Raw genomic sequence first — 26498 nt, forward strand, 5'->3', positions numbered from 1 at the left:
TGATAATTTATCACAACTCAATTAGTGAAACAATTTTAAGAATCATTTACCCCATAGTATGGACAAACCCAATATCTTCTTCTTGGGTTCCGAGGGGTCCAAGCTATTAACAAAGGCAGCACATAGCCATGGTTGCATCGAATTTCTCCACTTGACTCATTTTCTTCCTCTTCCGTGCAAAGCCTTGTCAAATTCAATCCTTTTGAAGGCATTGGAACAACTACAACACAACAAGATAACACCAAAGTCAGATAATTTACAATTGCTTTCAAAAATCAGATCATTCAATTTTAGGACAAAGTCATAACAATACCAAAAGAAAGGATTTAGGGTTCTTAGGAAGGAGAAAGGATAACCTTCGCCTTCAAATATTGAAACTTCAAAAGGGAAATTTGATGGATTTTCGACAGAAATTAGAAGAAGAAGAAATTAGGGTTCTTCAATGTCTTTTGGTAAATATTTGGGGAAGATGAGATTTTACCGTTGGTTGGGTTATATTAACATTAAACATTTACGTTTTTATTTTTTTTGGGGCTATTTTCAACGATTAAAAGATAAATGACGCGCTCACTTTAGTTGTCAAACACGCGCAGCTGGCCAGGTTGTGAGAGGGAGTAACTAAATACATTACGTTAAACAATTGTGGGGTATTAGGACACCCGTAAAGTTAAGGTGTGTAAATGACTTTTCAGGACAAGTTGAATGGGGTATTTATGCATTATCTCTAGTGAATAAGAAAACTGCATTAAATCCACGAAAGCATAATAAAGGGCATTTAGGTAATCGTAAGATACTACCATCAATCAATGTCGTCTTATTTTGTTTTTACCCGCGTTAATGTTTTTCCTTTTGTTTCTCCTATGTAATATACAGTGTCAGTTAGGCAGCTCTTATCTTGTGAGACATCATCTTCCACTTCCACTCTCTCTCCCTTTCATTCAATCTGTCACTCTCTTACTCTGTCTTCTACTACTTTTAACTTTAAAACTCACCACAACATAAAAAGTAAAGTGATTATTCGTGTAGAACTTTCTTTGTCATCTATTGGTGCTATGCTAAAGCACTAAAAAGTTCAAGAATTTCACTTTCCTGTTTACTCTGCTTAAAATCCGGTAAATTTTCATCTTCTTTGCACACCCTTTTCTTGAAAGTGTTAAAAGAATTGTTCAAGAAAGTGCGAGAACTAATAGTAAAGTTAGTAATTTCTTGTTTTTATCACAAAAGAGGTCCACTTTTTATGATTATCGAGAAGTTAGCAAACGGTTTGAGAAATTTAAAGTTTGATTATTTATGATCAAGGAGAAAAAAGGGATTTTTTTTTTTGGGTTCTTGAATTTGGTTTTTCTTTTCTTACTCTGCTGATTTCTTGGAAATTTGGGTTTTGTTTTGATATATGAAGAGAGAAAGGAGAACTCTGAAAAGGAAAGTAAAGGTGGTGGCTCTATGAAATTGGTTTATCAAGAACCAGCGCTGTAGTGTACTTAAGGTAGGTTTATATGTTCCTTGATATTTTGTTTTTCTGAAATTTTACTATTTTCTCATTTATTGAATGCCTGACAAGAAAAGTAGTGTACTCAATTAGGTGTGTTTGTTTCTCAATGCTCTGTTTTTTGAGTAATGGATATGGGGTTTTTATGTTAAGGGGTCAGTATTTTTCAAGCGTGTAGGGTTGGTTGCTGCTCAGCATAGTCTTTTGCATATCTTTTTTGACAGGCAAGTTAGAGAAAGCTGCAAAACTGAGCTTTGAGGGCTCAAAAGGAAAAATGGCTTACCAGAGAAAAGGATCTGATCTGCAACCGCAGAGGCGTATTCTGCGGACGCAGACTGCTGGTAATCTAGGGGAGTCGATGATGGACAGTGAGGTAGTGCCGTCATCTCTGAGTGAAATTGCACCAATTCTCCGCGTCGCCAACGAGGTTGAGCCTAGCAATCCGAGGGTAGCTTATCTATGTAAGTGATATATGTCAAAGTTTGTGCTGGAGCACATGAACTTGGATGTTTGCTCATATTTATCATTTATAAAAGTTTATTTGTCAAGGTTTAGTTGCTTATATATGTTAGAATGTAGTTTGAAAAGTATATATGGGCTCCATGGCAAGTATTTATATGGCAGTGTGAATCGTGGAAAATTGAATCATTGGGAGGTTTTCGGTGTTGTGTTTGTAAAATATATATGGTGCTTTCTACTGTACTCCTTTTGTGAACCACCGGGCGAACTATGGTACTAGTCACATTTAGGCTGAACAAATTGTTTCGATATATTAAGGTAGCATTGTTCTCGTGGACTTAAAATTGAATTTGAGAATTACTACAGTTGAAGCTAATTATCATGATAAATATTGGGATTCTCGATTTCCTTGCTACATGATCAAATGAATGGTCAACACAACAATTTAGTTATCTGTTTTGTTCAATCAGCATAACTTTGCTGCACGGTAATGAGCATCTTCATGATACCTTTACTCTCCAATGCAACCAACGTTTCCTCCTTTTTAAATCTTTAGTAGTGGTGGAGGAAATGGTATCCTGCAGATTGTGCAACTATCTGACGTAGCTTGTCTCCTGCACTAAAATCAGGTCGATTTTATGCCTTTGAAAAGGCTCATCGGTTAGATCCAACATCAAGTGGACGTGGAGTTCGCCAGTTCAAAACTGCTCTTCTTCAACGGTTAGAAAGGGTAAACTGTTTTTATACCACCACTATTGATGTGCTTGTTATGATATTTTATATGCTGATGGTTCAACGTAACATTTTTTATGCGCTGGTATTAGTCAAATCATACTACTATGATTTAGATTTCTGTGCAGTTTTATTCTTCATGCTATATGGGGGGAATAAGTGGGAGATAGCAGTTTCCATTTGCAATTTCAGTAGCACATAAGCATAGTAGTATAACCTTAGCTTGCACAGCATTGTTAGTTGTGGGCATGGCACGGGAGAATCTTTTTTGGCTTTTCTGGATGATCAAAATACCCTTTTCCATGTGAGGTATTTGATGTAGGTAAGTTCAATAGGTACAAAACCTTAAACGTTAGGTATAGTCGGAGGAATAGGTAGATGAAGAGAAGATTGAGAAGGGGTGACAATGAGGAAGAATAGATTTTGAAAGCTATGATGAAGTTCATTACCGCTGCTCTGACATTAAGATGAGGACTACAGTTTGCTCAGAGCCAAAAAGTTGAGCACGTGCTCGCAGTTTAGTGCGCCTTTATCACATTAGGGGTTTTAAAACATTAATGTGTACCTTGAGGAGCTTTATTGATTATCACATTTATGCAGGAAAATGAAACAACCCTGGCTGGAAGGACAAAAAGTGATGCTCGTGAAATGCAGAGTTTCTACCAGCATTACTATCGGAAATATATTCAAGCTTTGCAGAATGCTTCTGATAAAGCTGATCGGTATATCTAAGGCATACTGAGACTGCATCCTCTACTTTGCTGTTAGGTTTTCTTCATGCTGATTCTTTTTAGCTGTTTCTCTTTGGGCCTTCTTATAGTGCACGCCTTACAAAAGCATACCAAACAGCTGCTGTTCTTTTTGAGGTCTTGAAAGCTGTTAATCTGACAGAAGCTGTAGAAGTGGCTGATGAGGTAGACTAAAAAAAACTGTCTTTCCAGTCTATTCAAGTTTTTATCGGTATCTAGGGCTTCCAGTAACTTCTTGACAATATGAGATATTATTGTTGGAAGTAGATGTGTTGCGGATCAGATGTTTTATGTATATGCTTCAGCTTTTTATCTACCATCTTGGCTTATCCTCTATTTTATATGCATTTCACATGTAGATTTTGGAAGCTCATACAAAGGTTGCCGAGAAGACTGAGATACTTGTCCCTTATAATATACTTCCACTTGACCCTGATAGTTCAAATCAAGCAATTATGAGATATCCTGAGGTTGAGTTCTAGTCTCTTTTCTTGTTTGCCAGACTTTATCTTGATGAAGCTTCTATATGTGCTCGATCTTTTGCTTTTCATAGATTCAAGCTTCTGTCGCTGCACTTCGTAATACAAGAGGTCTTCCATGGCCAAAAAGCCATAAGAAGAAAGTTGATGAAGATATTTTAGACTGGCTTCAAGCTATGTTTGGTTTTCAGGTACACTACTGCAATATTCTGGGTACATACATCACTGAGTTATGTAAATCCTTATGAGCTTCTGTTACTCACAATGTTAATTATAATTGGGATTGACAAGCAGAAAGATAATGTGGCGAATCAGCGGGAGCATCTGATTCTGTTGTTGGCGAATGTTCACATCCGACAATTTCCAAAGCTTGATCAACAACCAAAGGTTTTTTTTTTTTGGATATTCCATTTGAAATAGCACTCTCTATCTCTTCGTTTTTGTTTCTGACGATGATATGTACATCACTCATACTAGCTGGATGATCGGGCACTTACTGATGTTATGAAGAAGCTTTTCAAAAACTACAAAAAATGGTGCAAGTATCTTGGTCGGAAGAGCAGTCTGTGGTGAGTTAATCTTCTTTTTATGAATTAGTTGATATTGAGGTGTTTATTAGTACTGGCAGCTTTGTTAACTGATGGGCATGCAATTATAAGTATTATTGTCCACTGGGCAGTTCTAAATGCAATCAATGAATACTAGTTATTAATGGCAAGAGAAAAGGAAAAGGATGTGAAAAGGACATGAAAAGGTAAGAAAAAGCCAATGGGAGATGGTCAACTCTAGGCAATGGACAAGGCCAACTTTGCTGTTTAATTGATGTGAAAAAGAAGAAATTAAGATCAATACTATTTTGTTAAGTATATTTTTATGGTACTAAATTTCTCGGGTGTTGACGTGGTAGTATACGTTAATGCATACTTAGTATTCTTATGGAAATCTGAATTTCTTTTTACGGTCCACTCTCAACTGGGACTGCTATGATAAATATCCTCCAAACTATAGCTCTGCCTATGACAAACCATTTCAAAAAAAGCTCTGCCTATGACTTCTAAATTTTGTCCAATCTATTAGTTCCGCTAATTCTACTAGTTTTTGGTTGCAGGCTGCCAACTATCCAGCAAGAAGTGCAACAACGAAAATTACTATACATGGGTCTTTATCTTCTTATATGGGGGGAAGCTGCAAATTTAAGATTCATGCCCGAGTGCCTGTGCTATATTTATCATCATGTATGGAGTGATTTTTTTGTATCTTTTAAGTGTGTGTCTGTACCTCGTTGTGTCTGTTTCTTTTATTTTGTTGTTAGGTTCTAGAACTTGATTTATCTGTCGCATCATTTTATTAATTCCCCGAGACATTGAACCATAAATTCTTTTGGATCATCTGTTAAGTATCTAGCTATTCATCAACTCTAACTCGACAGAATATCTAAGGTTGCAAAGTGTCTAATATAAAGACCTCATTGGGTTACTCATCCAAGTTTGAAAAGTAACATTTTGAGGACTGACACTCATATCATTATTGAACTTGACATTGAATGTTCAAAAATAAAAAATTGTGAGTTCACTCAGCTTACTTTTTGCTTTTAAAATTTTTGTTAGTTGAAAGTTAATCTTATTTCTTACAAATATGTATTTAAAACCTTGCCATGTCAGGCATGTCAATGGGATTTAGAGAGACCTATATCTAGTGTATTCTCGTTTTGGCTAGGCGCTCTCTAGAAATAGCATAGGATTAGGAATCAGTCATCATATCTTCTATCTTTCATGTCTGGAGACTTCTCTTCATTGGTGTATTTTTCATTCTTTCTTAGAAGGTATCAGGCAGTTACGCATGAAACTGACATCATATTTCTTATGTTGTTTACCTTGGGACCTGGTTATCCTATCTAGTGCTTTTTTATTTTTTAGGTTTTCCAGTACATTTACTAGTTGCAAATCTTGATTCAGATGGCATTTGAACTTTATGGTATGCTGGCTGGAAGTGTTAGTCCCATGACAGGTGAAACTATAAAACCTGCTTATGGTGGTGAAGAGGAGGCTTTCTTGAGAAAAGTAGTGACTCCCATCTATAACACTATAGTAGAGGTATTTCACGTGGACTGTTGGCCAAAATGCAAGATTCTTCTTTCGGGATGCACCTTGACTTTATTTTCTGCCTGAACAAACAGGAAGCTAAAAGGAGCAAAGGAGGAAAGTCAAAACATTCTCAGTGGAGAAACTACGATGACTTAAATGAGTACTTTTGGTATATTCTCTTACTTTATCTGAATATCTGTTCTCTTGTGTAACGTATACTGATGATTAGCATGGCGTTATAGGTCAGTAAATTGTTTCCGGCTGGGATGGCCAATGCGTGCTGATGCCGATTTCTTCCATCTTTCTGCTGAACAACGACGGGCTGACGTAAGTAATATCACCTACTATTATTTTGCCATCCCTCATATAACACTCTTCACCAATATCATATATTGTCAACATGTTCGCCCTGTGTTGATTTTCTACTACATTAGATTTTCCTCAATGTTTCCCTAAAGAATCACTTTTACTAAATTGTACCTCTCTCAATCCTGAGCACAAGCATAATTTTGACAAATATGTTCAAATATTAAGACCTACTCAGTATAGCTAAAGTTGAAAACATGAAATTGCAAGAGAAAGAAATGCGCTAATTAATCTAATCAAGACAAGTATGGGGGAATATGATGAATATTATGTTTGATATTTTAAAACCTCAAGAAGGGGGCACATTGTAACATCTGACAATCTAGGGAATCTGTGATATTAACCCCTTCACATAGGCCTTGAAAACGTAAATGTTCTAGTCTGCTAGGAATATCTAAGAGGTTATGATAGCACGGGACCACTTATTGCCAAGTAAAGCGCTTGCAGTTCTAATTTTTCGTGAAAACAATGACCTGAAGCCAGACCTCATGTGTAATATTAATCGCTTCAGAGATCATGTCTTTTTAGTGTAGTGCAAACTGAACTTACATTCTCCTTGAATGGCATTAGACCAGAGACCAACTGGTAATGAGGAAAAAACTGATTAAAACTATTAAAAGGGAAAGTATTGTTTCGAGAAAATGATGACTTCCTGCCTGAGAGTAGGCTGTAAAGATAAATCTTCACCTTGAACATAAAAGACGTAGAAGTAACTAATTTCATGAGGTACAGATGACCAGATAGCTAGACAATGAACAGGCTATTCATTCAGATACTACATTCAGGAAGGTCTTTCTTGAATGCTGTTTATGGTGATAAACGGAAACCCTTTCAGCATCCTTAAGTATATATGCAGGGTAGATTCACTGATAGCAATTCGGTAATTTTATGCATAAGATTAAGGTGTCAAACCCATCATACTGTTGCAGGCGATCAAGTAAACTAGATAAACCTATAGAGCATCGATTTTGAGCTATCAAACATGAAATCGACTACAAAAATTTCCTCTTAGAGGTGGTGTGTGAACTATGAGGAACTTTAGCTGATAAATATGGATGACCATCTAAACCTCTGTTTGGCAAACGATATGCTTCTTGATCTTCATGTGTAAGAACATTTGAATAGTGGTCTTCATTTATTGTCTGGGTTATGGCAATAGAAATTTGGCATGAATTCAGTTTTGAGATTGTTGGGATTGAAGTTTGGTGAACGGGAAATGGAGGGAAGAAATGTGAAGGGAAAGTGAGCACCCTTATGCTTTGGAAAAAGAAATTGTTCCTCATTGGTGGTGGAAAGAAAAAGGAATGTGCTTATATTGAGAAAGCACTCCCCTTGGTGTTAAATGGGTTGAAAAGAAGATAAGCCTCGCGCCGTCGTCGCTCGCTCGGCTTCGGCTTCGGATTTGGTCAAAGATTGATTGATTAATCTTTTTGGCCAAAATTTCTTTTAATTATTTAATTAATTAACGAAAAGTCAACCCGGAATAACCCAGGACCCACGACGCGGCCCGATCCGTTTCTTTCCCGGATTATTCTAAATTTATTTTTCCAGAATATTTTAAACGGGAATTGTTCCCGCCTGTTCCACCAGCCATGGCTGTTTCTGAAAGGTTGCAAACTTTTCAGAAACAGTGCCAAAAATGGCTATAATATGCCTTGATCCCAGAACTTTTCCTTACGAAATTTTCTGATCTTCTTCTTCTGCACAAATAAATTCCAGCGTGATTTACAACCATTAAGTGGTTCGCAGTTCATCAGAGTTTTTGGTACCAATACACTGGTGAGTTAAGTCATTCTATCCCGAGAGGATAATATTCCAACACCTCGGGTACTTGAGGGGAATAATTTCCTTAAGGACACACTGTGCATTCAGTGGGCTCGATTTCGTTCCGAAATTATTTTCCAGATTCTATTTGATTATTTCGACATTCTGTTACTGCTGAAGTTTCTGTCTCTATTTTTCTGTTTCAGAAAATTTACCGTTTTATAATATATTATAGTAATACAGATTGAATAACAGAGATCATTGAACTTCATTACTTTTCATTTGCTATTTCGTTTTTCCAGTGTTTTACTGTTGAGTGTTCATGCATAATTCCCCTAATTACGATCTTTTGTAATATTGAGTGTTAGATGCTATTTGAAACTGTTATTAGACTGTATTTGTAAAATAATTCTGGAAATATAAATGAGTATGAACAGAAATGAACATAAACAGAAATGACATAAAACCAATTCGAGCCCACTGAATTCACAGTGTTTCCTTAAGGAATTTAATCCCCTCCTAGTACCCAAGGTTATGGATTATTTCCTCCCAGGATAGAACGAATTACACACTGGTGTAGTGGTACTTCAAACCCCAGTGTTTCAGCGAACACAAAGTTCGGTAGCAAATCACACTTACTTTTTGCTTTGTTTGATGCTAAAAGTATGCAGAAGAAGGAGAAGAAACTCAGAAAATCGTAGTTAAAATTCTGAGCAGAATAGTGTTGTATTTATAGCCAAAGTTGGGTCTCTTCAGAATGGCTGTTTATGCAAAACGCCCACAACATAAATGCCATTACATAAATGGCCATTTACTCAACAATAAAGAGGGAAAATAAAGAGGGAAAATTGAAGAGGGTAGTTACTTTTCTGTTACAAAACAGAAAAACGGATTGGATTTAATATTAATATTTAATATTAATATTTTGTTATTAAAACAAATATTTAATAACATTTCTGTTAATATTTTACTATTAACAAATAAATTTGGTCCAAAAAATTAATCAATCAATCGATCTTTGACCAAATCCAAATCCGAATCCGAATCCGAATCCGAATCCGAAGCCGTAGCCGTAGCCGTAGCCGTAGCCGTAGCCGTAGCCGTAGCCGTAGCCGAAGCCGAAGCCGAAGCCGAAGCCGAAGCCGAGCCGAGCGAGCGACGACGACGACGGCGCGAAGGCTTGCCTTCTNACAATGCCCATTTGCCAAGGGGGGGAACTTAAAATTTCACTCAAAAATTTTATTTCCCTCCATTTCCCATTCACCCTCTTTTAAGTATTTAATATAATTAAATACATAAAACCCATCAATTCCCCACATGAATGGGGAATGTCTATATCACGGAAACATGCATGAAAAATTGTATGATTCGCAAGCAAGGATTAATTGCATCTGGATAAGTAGGTTTCCCTTTGAAATTTCTGTAGTGAACTTATGTCGGATATACTCGATCAATCGGTAAATTTGATATCTTTGAACCGTCGAACTTTAGTGTATACCTAGACAACCCTTAACCGTCTTTGGTTCTCATTGTTGTGTTCGTTTCAGCCATGAACACCGCCTGGTTTCATAAGTGCGTAGAGAACTGGCCTTCCAAAATTCTCCTTGAATCGGCTAACACTTCACACTTACATAGGTGATTCCTAAATGTGTCATCCCGTAGATATACTATTTGATATACCCCGTGTCAAATTTAGATATCATTAAAAAGCCTGAATGCTTTATCCTTGGTACTGAACATTGTCTCATCACGAGAATGGACCAAAAGTTTAGTTGACAATGTTGAACCGTCATAAATGACTTTGTTTGATCTCCTTGAACCTAGATCTTGGGATCTCCAGTCTTCTAGGTAGAGTTACCGCCACTATGACTTGTTCTCGGCCACAGTCCCATTCCCTTTGATGACTTCTCAACTACCTCTCTAGTTAGGCCTTTTGTAAGTGGATCCGACACATTATCACTTGACTTTACATAGTCAATCGTGATAATTCCTCTAGAGAGTAATTGTCTAACGGTTTTATGTCTTCGTCGTATATGGCGAGACTTACCGTTATACATAACGCTCCCAGCCCTTCCAATTGCCGCTTGACTATCACAATGTATGCATATTGGTGCCAACGGTTTGGGCCAAAATGGAATATCTTCCAAGAAATTCCGGAGCCATTCAGCTTCTTCACCGGCTTTATCCAAGGCTATGAACTCAGCCTCCATTGTAGAGCGGGCAATACAAGTTTGTTTGGATGACTTCCAAGATACCGCTCCTCCACCAATAGTGAATACATATCTACTTGTGGACTTGGAATCAGTTGATCCGGTGATCCAATTTGCATCACAGTATCCCTCAATGACCGCAGGATATTTATTGTAATGCAAAGCAAAGTCCTGGGTATGTACTAAATACCCCAAAACTCGTTTCATGGCCATCCAATAAGATTGGCCTGGATTGCTCGTATATCGACTCAATTTACTTATAGCACAAGCTATATCTGGTCGTGTACAATTCATGATGTACATTAAGCAACCCAACACACGAGCATAATCCAATTGTGATATGCTCTGGCCTTTGTTCTTTGCTAATGCAAGATTCACATCAATTGGAGTCTTTGCAACTTTAAAGCCCAAGTGCTTGAATTTTTCAAGTACTGTCTTAATATAATGAGATTGTGACAATGCTAGACCTTGAGAAGTCTTATGGATCTTAATTCCCAGAATTAAATCAGCAACTCCCAAGCATTTATGTTAGCAATGTCATTACTCATTATGAGCATATCATCCACATATAAGCAAACAATGACTATGTGATTTGGAACATTTTTAATGTACACACATTTATCACATTCATTTATCTTAAATCCATTTGACAACATTGTTTGGTCAAATTTAGCATGCCATTGTTTGGGTGCTTGTTTTAATCCGTAAAGGGACTTAACAAGTCTACAGACCTTCTTTTCTTTACCTGGAACCACAAACCCTTCAGGTTGTTCCATGTAAATTTCTTCCTCCAACTCTCCATTTAAGAAGGCCGTCTTAACATCCATTTGATGAATTTCAAGACCATAAACTGCAGCTAACGCTACTAACGTTCGTATGGATGTAATTCTTGTAACTGGAGAGTATGTATCAAAATAGTCAAGACCTTCTCGTTGTCTATACCCTTTGACCACAAGTCTTGCCTTATACTTGTCAATAGTGCCATCATCTTTTATTTTTCTCTTAAAGATCCATTTAGAACCCAACGGTTTATTTCCAGGAAGAAGATCAACCAATTCCCATGTATGGTTGTTCAGTATGGATTCTATTTCACTATTGACTGCCTCTTTCCATAACAATGATTCCGAAGAAGACATAGCTTCTTTAAATGTTTGAGGCTCATTTTCCAATAAGAAAGTCACAAAATCTGGTCCAAAAGAAGTAGACATTCTTTGACGTTTACTACGTCTTGGATCCTCCTGGTTAAGTGTACTTTCTTTTGTTTCTTCCCGGTCGTTTAGATCCTTCACCAATCGACTCACATTCCTTTCTTATACGGATATATATTTTTAAAGAACTCAGGATTATCTGATTCTATAACCGTATTATTATGAATGTCGAGATTTTCTGATTTATGAACCAGAAATCGATATGCTTTACTATTAGTCGCATATCCTATGAAAACACAATCAACGGTTTTCGGTCCTATTTTTACCCTTTTAGGTTTAGGAACTTGCACTTTTTCCAAACACCCCAACACTTTAAAATAATTCAAGTTGGGCTTCCTTCCTTTCCATTTTTCATATGAAATGGATTGTGTTTTGCTATGGGGTACTCGATTTAGTATTCGGCTAGCCGTAAGAACGGCTTCCCCCCACAAGTTCTGTGGCAAACCAGAACTTATCAATAATACGTTCATCATCTCCTTTAATGAACGATTCTTTCTTTCTGCAATCCCAATGGATTGGGGGCGTGTAAGGGGCCGTTATTTGATGAATAATTCCATATTCTAAACATATTTGTTCAAAAGGAGATTCATATTCACCACCCCTATCACTTCTTATCATTTTGATTTTCTTATTAAGTTGCGTTTCAACTTCATTTTTGTATTGCTTGAATGCGTCTATTGCTTCATCTTTACTATTAAGTAAGTAAACATAGCAATATCGAGTACTATCGTCAATAAAAGTTATGAAATACTTTTTTCCACCGGGAGATGGTATTGACTTCATGTCACAAATATCTGTGTGAATTAAGTCTAAAGGATTTGAATTCCTTTCAACCGACTTATAAGGATGTTTAACATACTTAGATTCCACACATACTTGACATTTTGATTTGTCACATTCAAACTTGGGCAATACTTCCAAATTAATCATTTTCCGTAAGGTTTTATAATTGACATGACCCAAACGTATATGCCATAATTCATTTGACTCAAGTAAGTAAGACGAAGCTGAAATTTTATTATTATTTTCAACAACCATTACATTCAGCTTGAAAAGGCCCTCAGTGAGGTAACCTTTTCCTACAAACATTTCATTCTTACTTATTACAACCTTATCGGAAACAAAAACACATTTAAACCCATTCTTAACAAGAAGTCCAGTAGAGACTAAATTCTTCCTAATCTCGGGAACATGAAGGACGTTGTTCAAAGTCACCACTTTGCCGGAAGTCATTTTGAGAAATATTTTCCCATATCCTTCAATCTTCGCCTTTGAAGCATTTCCCATAGAAATCGTCTCATCGGGTCCAACGGGAGCATAAGAAGCAAAAGCTTCTCTAACAGCACAAACATGGCGAGTGGCTCCAGAATCAATCCACCACTCTTTAGGATTGCCCACCAAGTTGCATTCGGAAAGCATGGCACATAAATCATCAACATCATCATGCTTTTCAACCATGTTTTCTTGACCCCTTTTCTTGTCTTTCTTCGGAGCACGACACTCCGTAGATTTGTGTCCAGTTTTCCCACAGTTGTAGCAGTTTCCACTGAACCGCTTCTTGCTTGGGTTGTATTTCGGTCCAGAAGCCTTCTTTCTCTGTTTGTTCTCTTCAACAATATTTGCTCCCATTATTGTTGAATTTCCACGGCCTCTCTTTTCCGCAGCTTTGTTGTCCTCTTCGATTCTCAACCGAACAATGAGATCTTCAAGGGACATCTCCTTGCGTTTGTGTTTCAAGTAGTTTTTGAAGTCCTTCCACAAAGGAGGCAACTTCTCAATCATCGCTGCTACTTGAAATGCTTCATTGATAACAAGACCTTCAATGAAATTTCTATTAGTAAAAATACTAAGATTACTACTTTCAACATCAATATTAAATTGAGTTATACCTTTAGCAAGGAGATCGTGAATAATCACTTGCAATTCCTGGACTTGGGTAATAACAGACTTGCTATCTACCATTTTGTAGTCCAAAAACTTTGCAGCAACAAACTTTTTCAACCCGGCATCTTCGGTTTTTGTATTTCTTTTCAAGCGCAGTCCATAGTTCCTTTGACGTTTCCACGCCACTGTAGACGTTATACAAACCATCCTCCAGCCCGCTTAGAATATAATTCTTGCACAAAAAAGCTGAATGCTTCCATGCCTCAATTACGAGAAAGCGTTCAGTTTCTGGAGTTTCATCGGACAGCACAGGAACATCTTCCTTGATGAACTTCTGGAGACTTAGAGTAGTCAGATAGAAGAACATCTTTTGCTGCCAGCGCTTGAAATCAATCCCGGAAAATTTTTCGGGTTTCTCTGCCAGTGCCAATGCTGCCGGTGTCGTTCGGCTTGTTGACGCATTGGCAGTCACCATTGGAACCGCTTGGTTCTCATTCTCATTAGTCATTTCTGTAAAAGAATGACACAAACGTTAAAATCACGTAGATTTTAATAGAGTACAAAACCACAAAGGTTTTACTCTTCCAGAAACAGTAAGTACAAATACAGAAAATAAATTATTAAATTCCTTAAGTTTGTTATTAGACTGTATTTGTAAAATAATTCTGGAAATATAAATGAGTATGAACAGAAATGAACATAAACAGAAATGACATAAAACCAATTCGAGCCCACTGAATTCACAGTGTTTCCTTAAGGAATTTAATCCCCTCCTAGTACCCAAGGTTATGGATTATTTCCTCCCAGGATAGAACGAATTACACACTGGTGTAGTGGTACTTCAAACCCCAGTGTTTCAGCGAACACAAAGTTCGGTAGCAAATCACACTTACTTTTTGCTTTGTTTGATGCTAAAAGTATGCAGAAGAAGGAGAAGAAACTCAGAAAATCGTAGTTAAAATTCTGAGCAGAATATTGTTATATTTATAGCCAAAGTTGGGTCTCTTCAGAATGGCTGTTTATGCAAAACGCCCACAACATAAATGCCATTACATAAATGGCCGTAGCAGTAGCCGTAGCCGAGCCGAGCGACGACGACGACGGCGCGAAGGCTTGCCTTCTTCTCAACTCTTTAAGAGCTAGAAGAAAAGCAATTGCTTACAAACCCATAAAAAACCTCTTCCTCTTCCAATATGGGACAATGCCCATTTGTCAAGGGAGGGGGAACTTAAAATTTCACTCAAAAATTTCATTTCCCTCCATTTCCCATTCACCCTCTTTTAAGTATTTAATATATTAATTAAATACCTTAAAAACCCAACAGAAACAACTCAATCTGTTACAACCAGCGTTCCACGATTAATCTAAATATTGATCATCTTCAGGCAAATGAATCAACTAAAAGGAACCAGTGGATGGGGAAAATCAATTTTGTTGAGACACGCTCATATTGGCACATCTTTAGGAGTTTTGATAGGATGTGGAGCTTTTTTATTTTGTGCTTACAGGTTAGTCTATCTTTTTCCTTTATCTCCAGATGTTTTCTTTAATTTCTCATTAGTTGTATCACATGTTGAGTGTCTTCTGTTGCTGATTTACTTTGTGGTACTGAAGGCGATGATCATTATTGCATGGAATGGATCTGGCCAACTAGGTTCTATTTTTGAAGGTGATGTGTTCAAGAAAGTATTGAGCATTTTCATAACAGCTGCCATACTGAAGCTTGCTCAAGGTGAAGGTTTATTTTTGGCAAAGACAGGCTAGATATAATTCACTTTCCTTTTTGTTATAGTTAATTTCCTCTCCTACTATGTGACCTCTGAAATTTTCAAAGTAGATCACTTCAACGGCTTTCAAGTGAAGGTTGTACTTTACTGTCACTATGAAATGTCATCTCACATAATGTCGGGAAGTACTCAACTAGTTTTTGTATCAGTTAACTATCATGATGAATATTGTTAAGTGAAAAGTTTCTCAAGATCAGTTACATCCAGTATGTCCATACTGTTTCGTACTAGTTATAAAAAGTACCTGCTTGGTTAAACCAATTGATCAACGGTGGGGATCTTCTATTAGTAGCACTCCCCCTTGTTTGAGACCAATGGCTAGCACCCGAGATGACTTTTCAAAGAGCTCATAAGAAGAATGAAACTTATAGTGAACCGATCACAAAAAAAAAAGAGAAAAAAGAAAAATAAAACTTATAATGAATATATGAAATAAAACAAGGTTGATGTCACCATGAAAAGGGACGAAAAAATGAGTAGCATTACCAATTCCTATGCATGAAGTTGAGCGTTCAATCCGATTATTTGTCGCATTACTTTGTGTTACTACAAGTAATGGTGGAGCTTTTACTCTTAGCTAATAGCTAAAATGAACAGTAATTGTTGATCACATAAGCTGCATATAATTTAACTGATCTCGGACTTTTTTACTCCTAACTACTAAGTAACTTAAATAAGCTAGTGACATTTTAGCGATGTCTACATCTGTCCTGATTTTTCTCTCATCTGTGATTTTCTTCTATAAATGCTTATGAGGAGAAAACGCGTAGTTGGTAATTGATTTGCCTTAGCTTCTAAGATATCCCTTTTTTTTTTTCTGGATAAGTGTCTGAAGAAGAACTTAGAGACGTGCTTTAAATTTTGTGAAGGATGAGAAGCCTCTAAGGGTTTTATTGTGAACTAAATCCTATTATTCATACTCCATTATTTACTGTATCCATCCTTATATGTTCCAGAAAAATCATTATAACTATGATTATCTTGTTGGCAATGCTACCTTGTGTATGCAGCGGTTCTAGATATAGTTATGAACTGGAAAGCAAGACACAGCATGTCATTCTATGTCAAGCTAAGATATGTGCTTAAAGCAGTTGCAGCAGCAGCGTGGGTAGTAGTATTGCCAGTAACTTATGCATATAGCTGGAAAAATCCTCCAGCGTTTGCACAGACTATTAAGAATTGGTTTGGCAATGGTTCAAGTTCGCCTTCTTTATTCATCATAGCAGTTCTTTTTTACCTGTCTCCAAACATGCTATCTGCATTGCTATTTGTGTTTCCTTTCATCCGCCGTTATCTTGAGAGGTCAGACTACAAGATTGTGAGATTGGTAATGTGGTGGTCCCAGGTATGCGGACATCGATCTCTCTTAATTTAGCTTGTCATTCCGTCTATTTCCCTTCTTTGGATTTATTCTCTTTCATTTGGGTGGTCTTTGATCTTATACTTTCTGTATGCTCTTTATTACAGCCTCGGCTTTATGTTGGAAGAGGAATGCACGAGGATGCATTTTCTCTTTTCAAGTAATCTACTGCATTGAAATATTAGATAGAAACAACTTTCATTTGGTTCTGCTATTCTGTCTGATTGATTGTAATATTGATCATAATGTTGTTCTTTCCAGGTACACACTGTTTTGGCTTCTTCTCTTGGCAGCAAAATTGGCATTCAGTTTTTATGTAGAAGTAATTAATTCCCTTTCTATTCTGTCATTATGTTCGTCTGACTACTATTAACGGGATCCCCGTTTGTGCTGCTATTTGCTTTGATAGCAAAATACTATAAGAAATGACATACTTGAGATGGAAAAATTGCTAGTATTTATTTTCTAGGAGTTGTGTATTTTTTGTCTTGAACATTTTTTTTTTGAGTGGTTCAGGTAATACCTAACTCTTAACATGTACATGCAGAAATAAGACCTGATCTTAACAGTGTTAAACTTTTGGATAGAAAAAAGTCATGCACATGACCATTTGTTAGCCTTTGAAGGGCTGAACAATTTCACATATTTATCCCTTTTTTGTGTGGATAAAATTCATAATTGATGTCAAACATGTATGTATTGACGGATCCTCTTAATGTAGTACTAAACATTAGTTTTTTATTTTAAAAATTTACGATAAAATATATTTCTTCTTTTTTTGTGTGTGTATTTTTATATAAAAAAATAAAGTTCTATCTCAATTAATTCAAATGTTTTTTAATTTTAATCATAATTTTCAATACTCAAGAAATAAATTTTTTAATCCTGTAAAACTTTCGTGTGCATGACACAAACGGTGTCATAGTAAAAGAAGAAAAGAAAAATCCATCACAACTAGCAGTTTTACTCTTTTATATGTCATGTTGGGCTGCTGCTGCTGCTTCTTCTTCAATGTAATAAATTGAGATCTTCATGATATTTGTACTTTTTTAGCCAATATCAACTTTTATACAATTTTAGTTATTTAAAATAGTAGAAGTTGATGACCAGGAAGATACTTATATTTTTATTTGTCATAGAATCTCCATAGTTATAGTTTGATAGCTGTCAATTTCTTTTCTGGAGTAAATTTTAAGAACATAACTGTAGTACAAACTGAACTTTAACCATGCATTCTTCTTGTAGATTGTTTCTATTTGTATTTCCATGAAAACTGTTTAAACTGGAATATCTTTTCATCTAGTCCAAGGCCATTATTCATACTCCACGGGTGGCATAGATTTGTATGTTGAAAATATCTGCTGCTTAATGATCTTCATGCTATTTTACTTTGATGTCACTTTCTGACTAACACAGATGTCAAAATATTGGCCCTCAAAATACAAAATAAAAAACTTGAAGCATTTTACTTTTGCAGATAAAACCTCTTGTAGATCCAACAAAAGAAATCATGAAGGTTCACATCAGCGTTTATAAATGGCATGAGTTCTTCCCTCGAGGTATATGAATGAGAATTAAAATTGAGTGTTAACATATACATGTGGATACACTTTTGCACTAAAGTAATGATTTGTAAATTAATACTGTTCTTCTTATGGTTGCAGCGAAAAGCAATATCGGTGTTGTGATTGCACTATGGTCACCTGTCATTCTTGTATGCATATCCATTTGCATGCCTTCCATTCTTGCAGCTTCTCTGTTTTCACTTTTTCTGCACATCATCTAAATTGAAGACTATCCCAGGTCTATTTCATGGACACTCAGATTTGGTATGCTATTTTCTCTACCATATTTGGAGGCATTTATGGCGCGTTTCGGCGTCTTGGAGAGGTTGGTAGTGCTTCCACCCACTAGTTGACATTAGCAACTTAGAGTAAATTTCCCATCCAATTTATAACCTTCATTTTGGACTTGTGGAATTGTCGCTCGATTAAAATTTCTCCTACATACTTGTTAGTTTGTATCATCTTAATGTCAGATCTAGATTTTTTTTTAATCTACCAGAAGCCTATGCGTCATTTGAGGTATTGCACAGATATGCAGAAAGTATGTATGTAGTAATTGCTATTCATAGAATTTCTGAGTGCATATTTTGTGATTTGGATAACTTTTGCTCAAAGGTAGCTAGCATATGACGTAATTAAGTAAGATTTTCTTTTTCCCCAAATTATGCCTTCCACCTTGAATTCCATTGATTTTCCAGAATTGGCATTTTTTTTTGGGTGATAAGTTCTCTTCCTGCCTTCTGCTTCCAGATTCGTACTTTGGGAATGCTTAGGTCGCGGTTTCAGTCACTTCCAGGTGCATTTAATGCCTGCTTGATCCCAGTGGAAAAGGATGAAAAGCCTAAAAAGGGATTCAAAGCCACATTATCTAAGAAATTTGATGAGGTCAAGTCCTAGGCATCTCCTTGCAATGACTTCGTAAATATCAGTGTTATAATTTTGTTAATTGACTGGTCTTTGCAGGTCACTTCTAGTAGAGGAAAGGAGGCTGCAAGGTTTGCACAAATGTGGAACAAAATAATAGAGAGTTTCAGAGAGGAGGATCTGATAAATAATAGGTACTGTTGTAATGGTGGTAGTGCCACACAATCCTTTTCTTGAGAGCTTTGATCGGCTGCTTGCCTCCTTGGCCAGCTTCATGTTTTGTCTATTGTTTCTTTTCCAATTTTCCTTCTCTTCCCTTTTGCTATCCCTTTCTTCTCCCTTGCAATACTATTCTTCCAGCTGCTAACTTGCTGCTCTTACAGGGAAAGGAACTTATTACTTGTGCCATATTGGGCTGACCCTGATCTGGACCTTATCCAGTGGCCTCCATTTCTCTTAGCTAGCAAGGTTTGGGCTCTTATAAGCTTCTTTATTTTCTAAACTTGAAGGAAATCAAATGACAATCTTATTAAGTGGTGTTTATCTCACATGACTGCTATTAGCTTCCCATTGCATTGGATATGGCTAAAGATAGCAATGGAAGAGATCGCGAGCTGACCAAAAGGTTGAATGCGGACAGTTATATGCGGAGTGCCATTCGTGAGTGCTATGCTTCATGTAAAAGCATTATAAAAATTTTGGTCGTGGGTGAACATGAACAGCAGTAAGTTCCAATCAGTTACATTTACTTACCTGGCAAACATTTTCAGAAAACAGTTTTGACACCTTGAGCTGTTTCTTTTTTATTTAATTGGGATTCAATATTTTTCAGGGTGATAAAAGAAATCTTCTCAAAAGTTGATGATCACATAGATCAGGGTAATTTGATTCCAGAGTTTAACATGAGTGCTCTACCTACCCTCTATGAACAATTTGTGCGGCTTATTGATTTTCTGGTAAAATTATCAAACACGAATTTTCAGCTAAAAAATTGTGCCTGTCATACAGTTCTCTCTTAAGTGCCTCTAATTCTGCAGAAAGAAAACAAAAAAGAGGACAAGGATCAGGTAGTTATTCTCTTGCTTGATATGTTAGAAGTTGTGACCCGCGACATAATGGAAGACACTGTTCCTAGGTAAATCATAGTGGAGCAAGTTTCCTTATTCTTTATTTAATTGTTTATCATTATTTCTCATTTTCATAACTCTGTTGTAGTTTGTTAGATTCCACTCATGGTGGCTCCTATGGAATGCATGGCGGAATGATTCCAAATCCACAATTTCAGCTCTTTGGCACTCTTAATTTTCCTGTAACAGAAACAGAAGCGTGGAAGGAAAAAGTAAGTATATCTCTTCAACTAAATCAAGTAACATATTTACTGTTAATTTGTTGCAGGATATAGTTTCAGACAAGTGACTGAAAAAGTAGATTCAATCACTGGACTATAATTACACTGTAGCAAATATGAGATGACGGGGCAAAATTCTCATAATCTATATACGATTGTTTTTCAGAATGAAGCTTCAAAAGAAATATGTTAATCGAGTTTTTCACCCTTGAAAAATTAAGTTGACCAATATTCCAAGTTGGATTAAATTGTCCTATTCATAATTAGGCAGAATCAACTAAAATCCTACTTGGTTTAGAATATTATATCCAATCAGAAGATCTCATATTCCTAATCGAATTTCCTACTCTTAATCATGCTGAAATAAATACACTCCAGTTTTGGTTAGAAAAGCACAAGAACATCACCATGAAAACTGAAGAAACCTTCTTAAGAAAACAACAAACCTCATGTGTTCATAAAACATTCTATACTTCCTGCACCAACTTCTCATATGCCAGCTTCTTATTTTTGGTGTTTCAAATCTTTACTTCTTTATAAAAAAATTCTGCCCTGACTTTTCCTCTAAATTTCAAAAGTATTTACCTTCTGCGGTGAAAGCAAATAAGATTTTTTTCTGAAATGTGGTACATGTTTTTCATTATTTAATCTTCTTTGATTTTGAAATAATTAATAAAAAATTTACCCGTAGAATGTAAGTGTGTAAAGACTAGTATGGTAAAATAGGGAATAGGAGAAAGATTGACTCAAATCAGCAAGTGGAAGAACTTAAACACAGTTTTTGGTTCTGTGTGCCCCTTGTTTCAAAATGTAGTGTGTTTAAATTAGGACCATTTTAAAGTAAAATTCTCTTTACCTAGCCATCAAGCCATCCTGTGAGATTTGAAATGAAGACCACTGTATATGTGTTGGTATATATATTTGTGTATGTGTGTGCGTACATGTACATATTTACCATGCCATCAAACCATTCTGCGAGATTTAAAATGAAGAATGTGTGTGTGTGTGAGAGAGAGAGAGAGTGTGAAGCTTACACAGCTTGACCCTATGCGCGGGACCCTCATCGCTAACGCGTAGGTTAATACCTGGTGACCCATCTGCCCTTACCTCTACGCGAACGTGAAGACCATATCGTGAACGCATAGGCCTAAGATCTCTATGCTTCGCGAATGCGGGACATGCATCGCGAACGCGAATGCTTAATTCCAGCAGCCCTCAAACTTCCTCTATGCGAACGCGGGTGAACCTTCGTGAATGCGTAGAAGGAAACCAGACACCAGCAATAGCTGATGCTTCAGCTATAACGCTAAGTCCAATTCTAGTCTGTTAACCATCCGGAATCTACCTGAGGCCCCCGGGACCTCAACCAAACATACCAACAAGTCCTAAAACATCCTACGAACTTAGTCGAGCCTTCAAATCACATCAAACAACGCTAAAAACATGAATCACACTCCAATTCAAACTTAATGAACTTGAAACTTCAAACTTCTACAACTGATGCCGATACCTATCAAATCACGTCCAATTGACCTTTAACGACAAAAACAGAAATTTGAAATTACAAAAAAAAAATGCGGGGGAGGGGGTAGCAGGGTGGGTGGTGACGGGAAAAAACTGAAATTTTAAAAAAAGAAACCTTTTTGTAGAGAGGAGGTGGGGTTGGATGGATGGGTGCGGGGGTGTGTGGGGGTTGGTGAGGGTGGGGTGGGTTAATTACCTGGTGACCCATCTGCCCTTACCTCTACGCGAACGCGAGGACCAAATCGCGAACGCATAGGCCTAAGATCTCTATGCTTCGCGAATGCGGGACATGCATCGCGAAGGCTTAATTCCAGCAGCCCTCAAACTTCCTCTATGCGAATGCGGGGGAGAACCTTCGTGAACGCGTAGAAGGAAACCAGACACCAGCAATAGCTGATGCTTCAGCTATAACACTAAGTCCAATTCTAGTCCGTTAACCATCCAGAATCTACCCGAGGCCCCCGGGACCTCAACCAAACATACCAACAAGTCCTAAAACATCATACGAACTTAGTCGAGCCTTCAAATCACATCAAACAACGCTAAAAACATGAATCACACTCCAATTCAAACTTAATGAACTTTGAAACTTCAAACTTCTACCGCCGATGCCGATACCTATCAATTCACGTCCGATTGACCTTTGCACACAAGTCATATTTGACATTACGGACCTACTCCAACTTCCGAAGTCGGAATCCGACCCCGATATCAAAAGTCCACTCCTGGTCAAACTTCCAAAAAATTCAACTTCCGTCATTTCAAGCCTAATTTAGCTACACACCTCCAATTCACAATCCGAACACACTCCTAAGTCCAAAATCACCCAACGGAGCTAACGGAACCGACGAAACTCCATTCCGGAGTCGTCTTCACACTGTTCCAACTACAGTCAAAATCCTAGGACTTAAGCTTCCGTTTTAGGGACTAAGTGTCCCAAATCACTCCGAAACCAAAAATAAAACCTACCGGCAAGTCACATAAGCATAAAATGATACGGGGAAAGCAGTAAATAGGGGATCGGGGCTAATACTCTCAAAACGATCGGCCAGGTCGTTAAGGGGGGAGGGGGGGGGGTTTCTTGTTTGAACCCTTTTAATAACCTTTCACTACATATTTGGTAAAAGAAGGTCATTAGTTATCTCATTGAGCCACACTCATATGAAGCTTCTCCTTCTTCCAGATCAGAAGGCTTCACTTGTTGCTTACTGTCAAGGAATCTGCTATGGATGTGCCGACCAACTTGGAAGCTAGACGGCGCATCTCATTCTTCTCAAATTCATTGTTTATGGACATGCCTTCAGCCCCCAAAGTTCGCAATATGCTTTCCTTTTCGTAAGTTTTCTGACTAAAACATCTATTGCCTATGGATACGTAATCACAGTGCATCATGACACCATCACAGGGATGTTAGTTAAAACCTCAACTTATTTGTGTGTAGCTTGTCGGTATTGGAGCCTCTTGCAGAAAAGGAGAATCAGAGATTCTGGAGAAAATTAAAACATGATAATCATATGAATATTTCAAGACTTTAACTAGATGGAATCGAGGTCAATAATGATAGATAAAGGCCCTTGCACTTTGTGGATATTAAAGCGAAACCTGTAATATCCTTGGATAAACTCTGGTTTAGGTGTCATTACCGTGGTGAACAGTTTCATAGAAGCAGCTAATTCTCATCTAAATCATCTCTTAAATGGGTAGATTATTCTTGCTTTGTCCTTAGCTGTCGGTATGATACAACTTTTGTCGCTCTTGGGCTTTCACATCTGTATCATCTTAGATTATGAAGTTGTCCCATTCCTGAAGGAAGTAGAGTGAGCTGTTATGAGGCTCATACTCATTTAGGATAAGAAGTTGAAGATCATGATCCTGTTTATCTATTAGCCTTGGCGTAATAAATTATTTACTTGTCAAAAAAAATAGTATGTTATTCTCCATGAACTTGCAATCGTCAATACCTAGTTCGCTTCAGAGTACTGTTGTATGGTTTCGATGTACATCTTTTATCTGTGTGCATTTTATAAAAGTCAGTTATTTACAATGTATTTTTCTATAACTATTTTATGCGATGTCTTTTTTTCTTTTTTAGTATCTTGACACCTTACTACAACGAGGAGGTTCTTTTCTCAATAAATTCCCTGGAAAGGCCAAATGAAGATGGTGTTTCTATACTATTTTATTTGCAAAAGATATACCCGGGTTAGTATTCTAATTTAATCTTAGGCATGATGGACTTACCTTGACATATTATGATTCGATATCATTCTTCATGTTTTTATATCAATATGAAAACCTTTAAAGATGAATGGGAGAACTTCCTTGAGAGGGTTAGCTGTAGCAGTGAAGAGGATCTTAAGGGCAACATAAAATTGGAGGAAGAACTTCGTCTATGGGCATCATATAGAGGCCAAACATTGACCAAAACTGGTATGGTTATCTTTATGCTTATTTTGACTTTTAGCAGCAGCATATTGGCTTGACAATTTTCTTAATTTTCATGCGATTGATCAACTATAAAAATCAGTACGAGGTATGATGTACTATCGGCAAGCTTTGGAACTTCAGGCTTTTCTTGATATGGCAAAAGATGAAGGTGCTTACGAGAATTACTGTTGTTCTTCCCGTCATTTTGAAGAGTAGAATCTTTCATGAAATGCAGTTTCTACATTTTTGCAGAGTTAATGAAAGGCTACAAGGCTGCTGAATCTAATACCGACGAACAGCTAAAAAATGAGAGGTCCTTGATGGCACAATGTCAGGCAGTTGCAGACATGAAATTTACCTATGTTGTGTCATGCCAGCAATATGGCGTTCAGAAAAGGTCTGCTGATCATCGTGCTCAAGACATTTTGAGACTAATGACAAAGTATGATCCAGAAGCCGCAACTTGTTGTCTTGTGTTTAAGTGTCTACCTTTTTATTTTTAAAGTTTGTTCCTTTTGTTCTTTGGAAGGTACCCTTCTCTTCGAGTAGCTTACATTGATGAGGTTGAAGAAACTAGCAAAGAAAAATCAAAAAGGACTGGTGATAAGGTCTATTATTCAGCCCTTGTGAAGGCTGTACCAAGGTCTGTGGACTCAGCAGAGCCAGATCAGAAGTTAGATCAGGTACCCATTGCAGGTGTCGAATTAGAACATTAACAGCTAAAATAAGCACTTTCTCCTGTTCTAGTTTTCATTTTCTTTTTTCTGTGGCATTGGCTTTTTTTAAGAGTGTCATAACAAGAATTTATCTTTAGTTTTATTTTGGTTCTTGGATGTATGGTACTGGTTTGTGGCCTCCCTTTTATAGTTTAGTTCAGCTGGCTGGATTGCATCTCTGCAAATTATTTGGTCAATCGACACATAGGGTTTGTGCTTGGATACTTGAAAATCCACTCAATTGTTTGTGGAAGTTATAATGATATATCTGTTCTCTGTTACAAAAAGTAGGAGCAATCTCAAACTTTATTCATCAGTTACGAACCAGCTTTTACGTTGGAGATACATCTGCATCTGCTGGTCCATATTGCTTTTTAGTTGTCTGCAATTAACTTCTGAATTTTTGTCTAGGTTATTTATCGAATAAAACTTCCTGGACCTGCTATATTGGGAGAAGGAAAGCCAGAGAATCAAAACCACGCGATAATATTTACTCGTGGGGAAGGATTGCAAACAATAGATATGAACCAGGTATCTGATAGAATTCTCATTTGCTATGAGAAAAAGTTGGTACGTTTGGTTTGACACATTGTTACCTTTTTAACTATAAGGATAACTACTTGGAAGAAGCCCTCAAAATGAGGAATTTGTTGCAAGAATTTTTGAAAAAGAATGGAGTGAGAAATCCGACTATTCTGGGACTACGGGAGCATATTTTCACTGGCAGGTATCGAGATGGACTCTTCTATAGAACCAATAACTTTTGTTGCTACGATGGGGTTGGAGAAAAGACTTTACTTGTGCATGCAAATTTTATCTTGCAGTAAAATGTATGTTTCCTTATCAGTCATCATTTTGTTTTTCTCTGTGCAGTGTTTCTTCACTAGCATGGTTTATGTCAAATCAGGAAACCAGCTTTGTCACAATTGGGCAAAGATTGTTGGCCAATCCATTGAAGTAAGTAGCCAAGAATATTTTGTGTAGGACATGAAGTTCCGAGTCTTTCATTTTCAGTGCCAACTGGAACTGTTAATATGCTATTATTCCCCCCTTCTCCCTGCTCTTTTTGTTTTTTGTTCTGTAAGTAGCCTATCTATGACGGCAGTTTCTTCGCTAATGCACTGAAATCTCTTCCGCACCTCCCAGTTAATCTTCATTTCTCCTCACTCTTACCAAGTTCCGCCCATCCTCCCTTGTGTAGCTAGAAGCTGAATGTCTGTTATTCAGCACTTGAACTCCTTTTCATGTCTAGGCCTAGCTGCCCAGGCCAAAAAGGTCAAAAAGGTTTTACTGATATGAAGCTTCGTCTATTTTTCGATACTTTGTCTCAGAGTACGTTTCCACTATGGTCATCCTGATGTATTCGATAGATTGTTTCATTTAACAAGAGGTGGTGTGAGCAAGGCTTCCAAAATCATCAACCTAAGTGAAGACATATTTGCCGGTATGTAAAAATCCATAAACTTTAACATGTAAATCCTGT

General features: G+C 37.1%; 1 protein-coding gene across 2 annotated transcripts in view; it reads left to right on the plus strand.

Annotated features, from left to right (window-relative positions):
* The first annotated feature begins 899 nt into the window (after positions 1-899).
* The window catches only part of LOC109220900 (callose synthase 2-like), a 28055-nt gene continuing 2456 nt past the window's right edge, over positions 900-26498 (plus strand). The window contains exons 1-39 of one of the 2 annotated variants that reach the window (XM_019385370.1): positions 900-1112; positions 1400-1486; positions 1714-1950; positions 2578-2678; positions 3281-3402; positions 3501-3594; positions 3789-3899; positions 3983-4099; positions 4203-4295; positions 4386-4477; positions 5017-5143; positions 5864-6001; positions 6085-6161; positions 6235-6319; positions 14810-14932; positions 15039-15156; positions 16222-16556; positions 16679-16731; positions 16833-16893; positions 18049-18130; positions 18236-18285; positions 18375-18461; positions 18887-19021; positions 19100-19194; positions 19384-19468; positions 19564-19724; positions 19833-19956; positions 20038-20135; positions 20216-20339; positions 23056-23207; positions 23965-24074; positions 24177-24302; positions 24400-24468; positions 24552-24741; positions 24829-24982; positions 25427-25546; positions 25627-25742; positions 25889-25972; positions 26347-26459. In XM_019385370.1, coding sequence (XP_019240915.1) covers positions 1764-1950; positions 2578-2678; positions 3281-3402; positions 3501-3594; positions 3789-3899; positions 3983-4099; positions 4203-4295; positions 4386-4477; positions 5017-5143; positions 5864-6001; positions 6085-6161; positions 6235-6319; positions 14810-14932; positions 15039-15156; positions 16222-16556; positions 16679-16731; positions 16833-16893; positions 18049-18130; positions 18236-18285; positions 18375-18461; positions 18887-19021; positions 19100-19194; positions 19384-19468; positions 19564-19724; positions 19833-19956; positions 20038-20135; positions 20216-20339; positions 23056-23207; positions 23965-24074; positions 24177-24302; positions 24400-24468; positions 24552-24741; positions 24829-24982; positions 25427-25546; positions 25627-25742; positions 25889-25972; positions 26347-26459 — 4309 coding nt within the window. In that variant the 5' untranslated portion in view covers positions 900-1112; positions 1400-1486; positions 1714-1763. Of the gene's footprint in view, positions 1113-1155; positions 1195-1399; positions 1487-1713; positions 1951-2577; positions 2679-3280; positions 3403-3500; positions 3595-3788; positions 3900-3982; positions 4100-4202; positions 4296-4385; positions 4478-5016; positions 5144-5863; positions 6002-6084; positions 6162-6234; positions 6320-14809; positions 14933-15038; positions 15157-16221; positions 16557-16678; positions 16732-16832; positions 16894-18048; positions 18131-18235; positions 18286-18374; positions 18462-18886; positions 19022-19099; positions 19195-19383; positions 19469-19563; positions 19725-19832; positions 19957-20037; positions 20136-20215; positions 20340-23055; positions 23208-23964; positions 24075-24176; positions 24303-24399; positions 24469-24551; positions 24742-24828; positions 24983-25426; positions 25547-25626; positions 25743-25888; positions 25973-26346; positions 26460-26498 lie in introns of those variants that run through there. The other variant, XM_019385371.1, reaches the window with a different exon arrangement.

This window comes from Nicotiana attenuata, unplaced genomic scaffold (genome assembly GCF_001879085.1).
Source record: "Nicotiana attenuata strain UT unplaced genomic scaffold, NIATTr2, whole genome shotgun sequence".
Lineage (NCBI taxonomy): Eukaryota > Viridiplantae > Streptophyta > Magnoliopsida > Solanales > Solanaceae > Nicotiana > Nicotiana attenuata.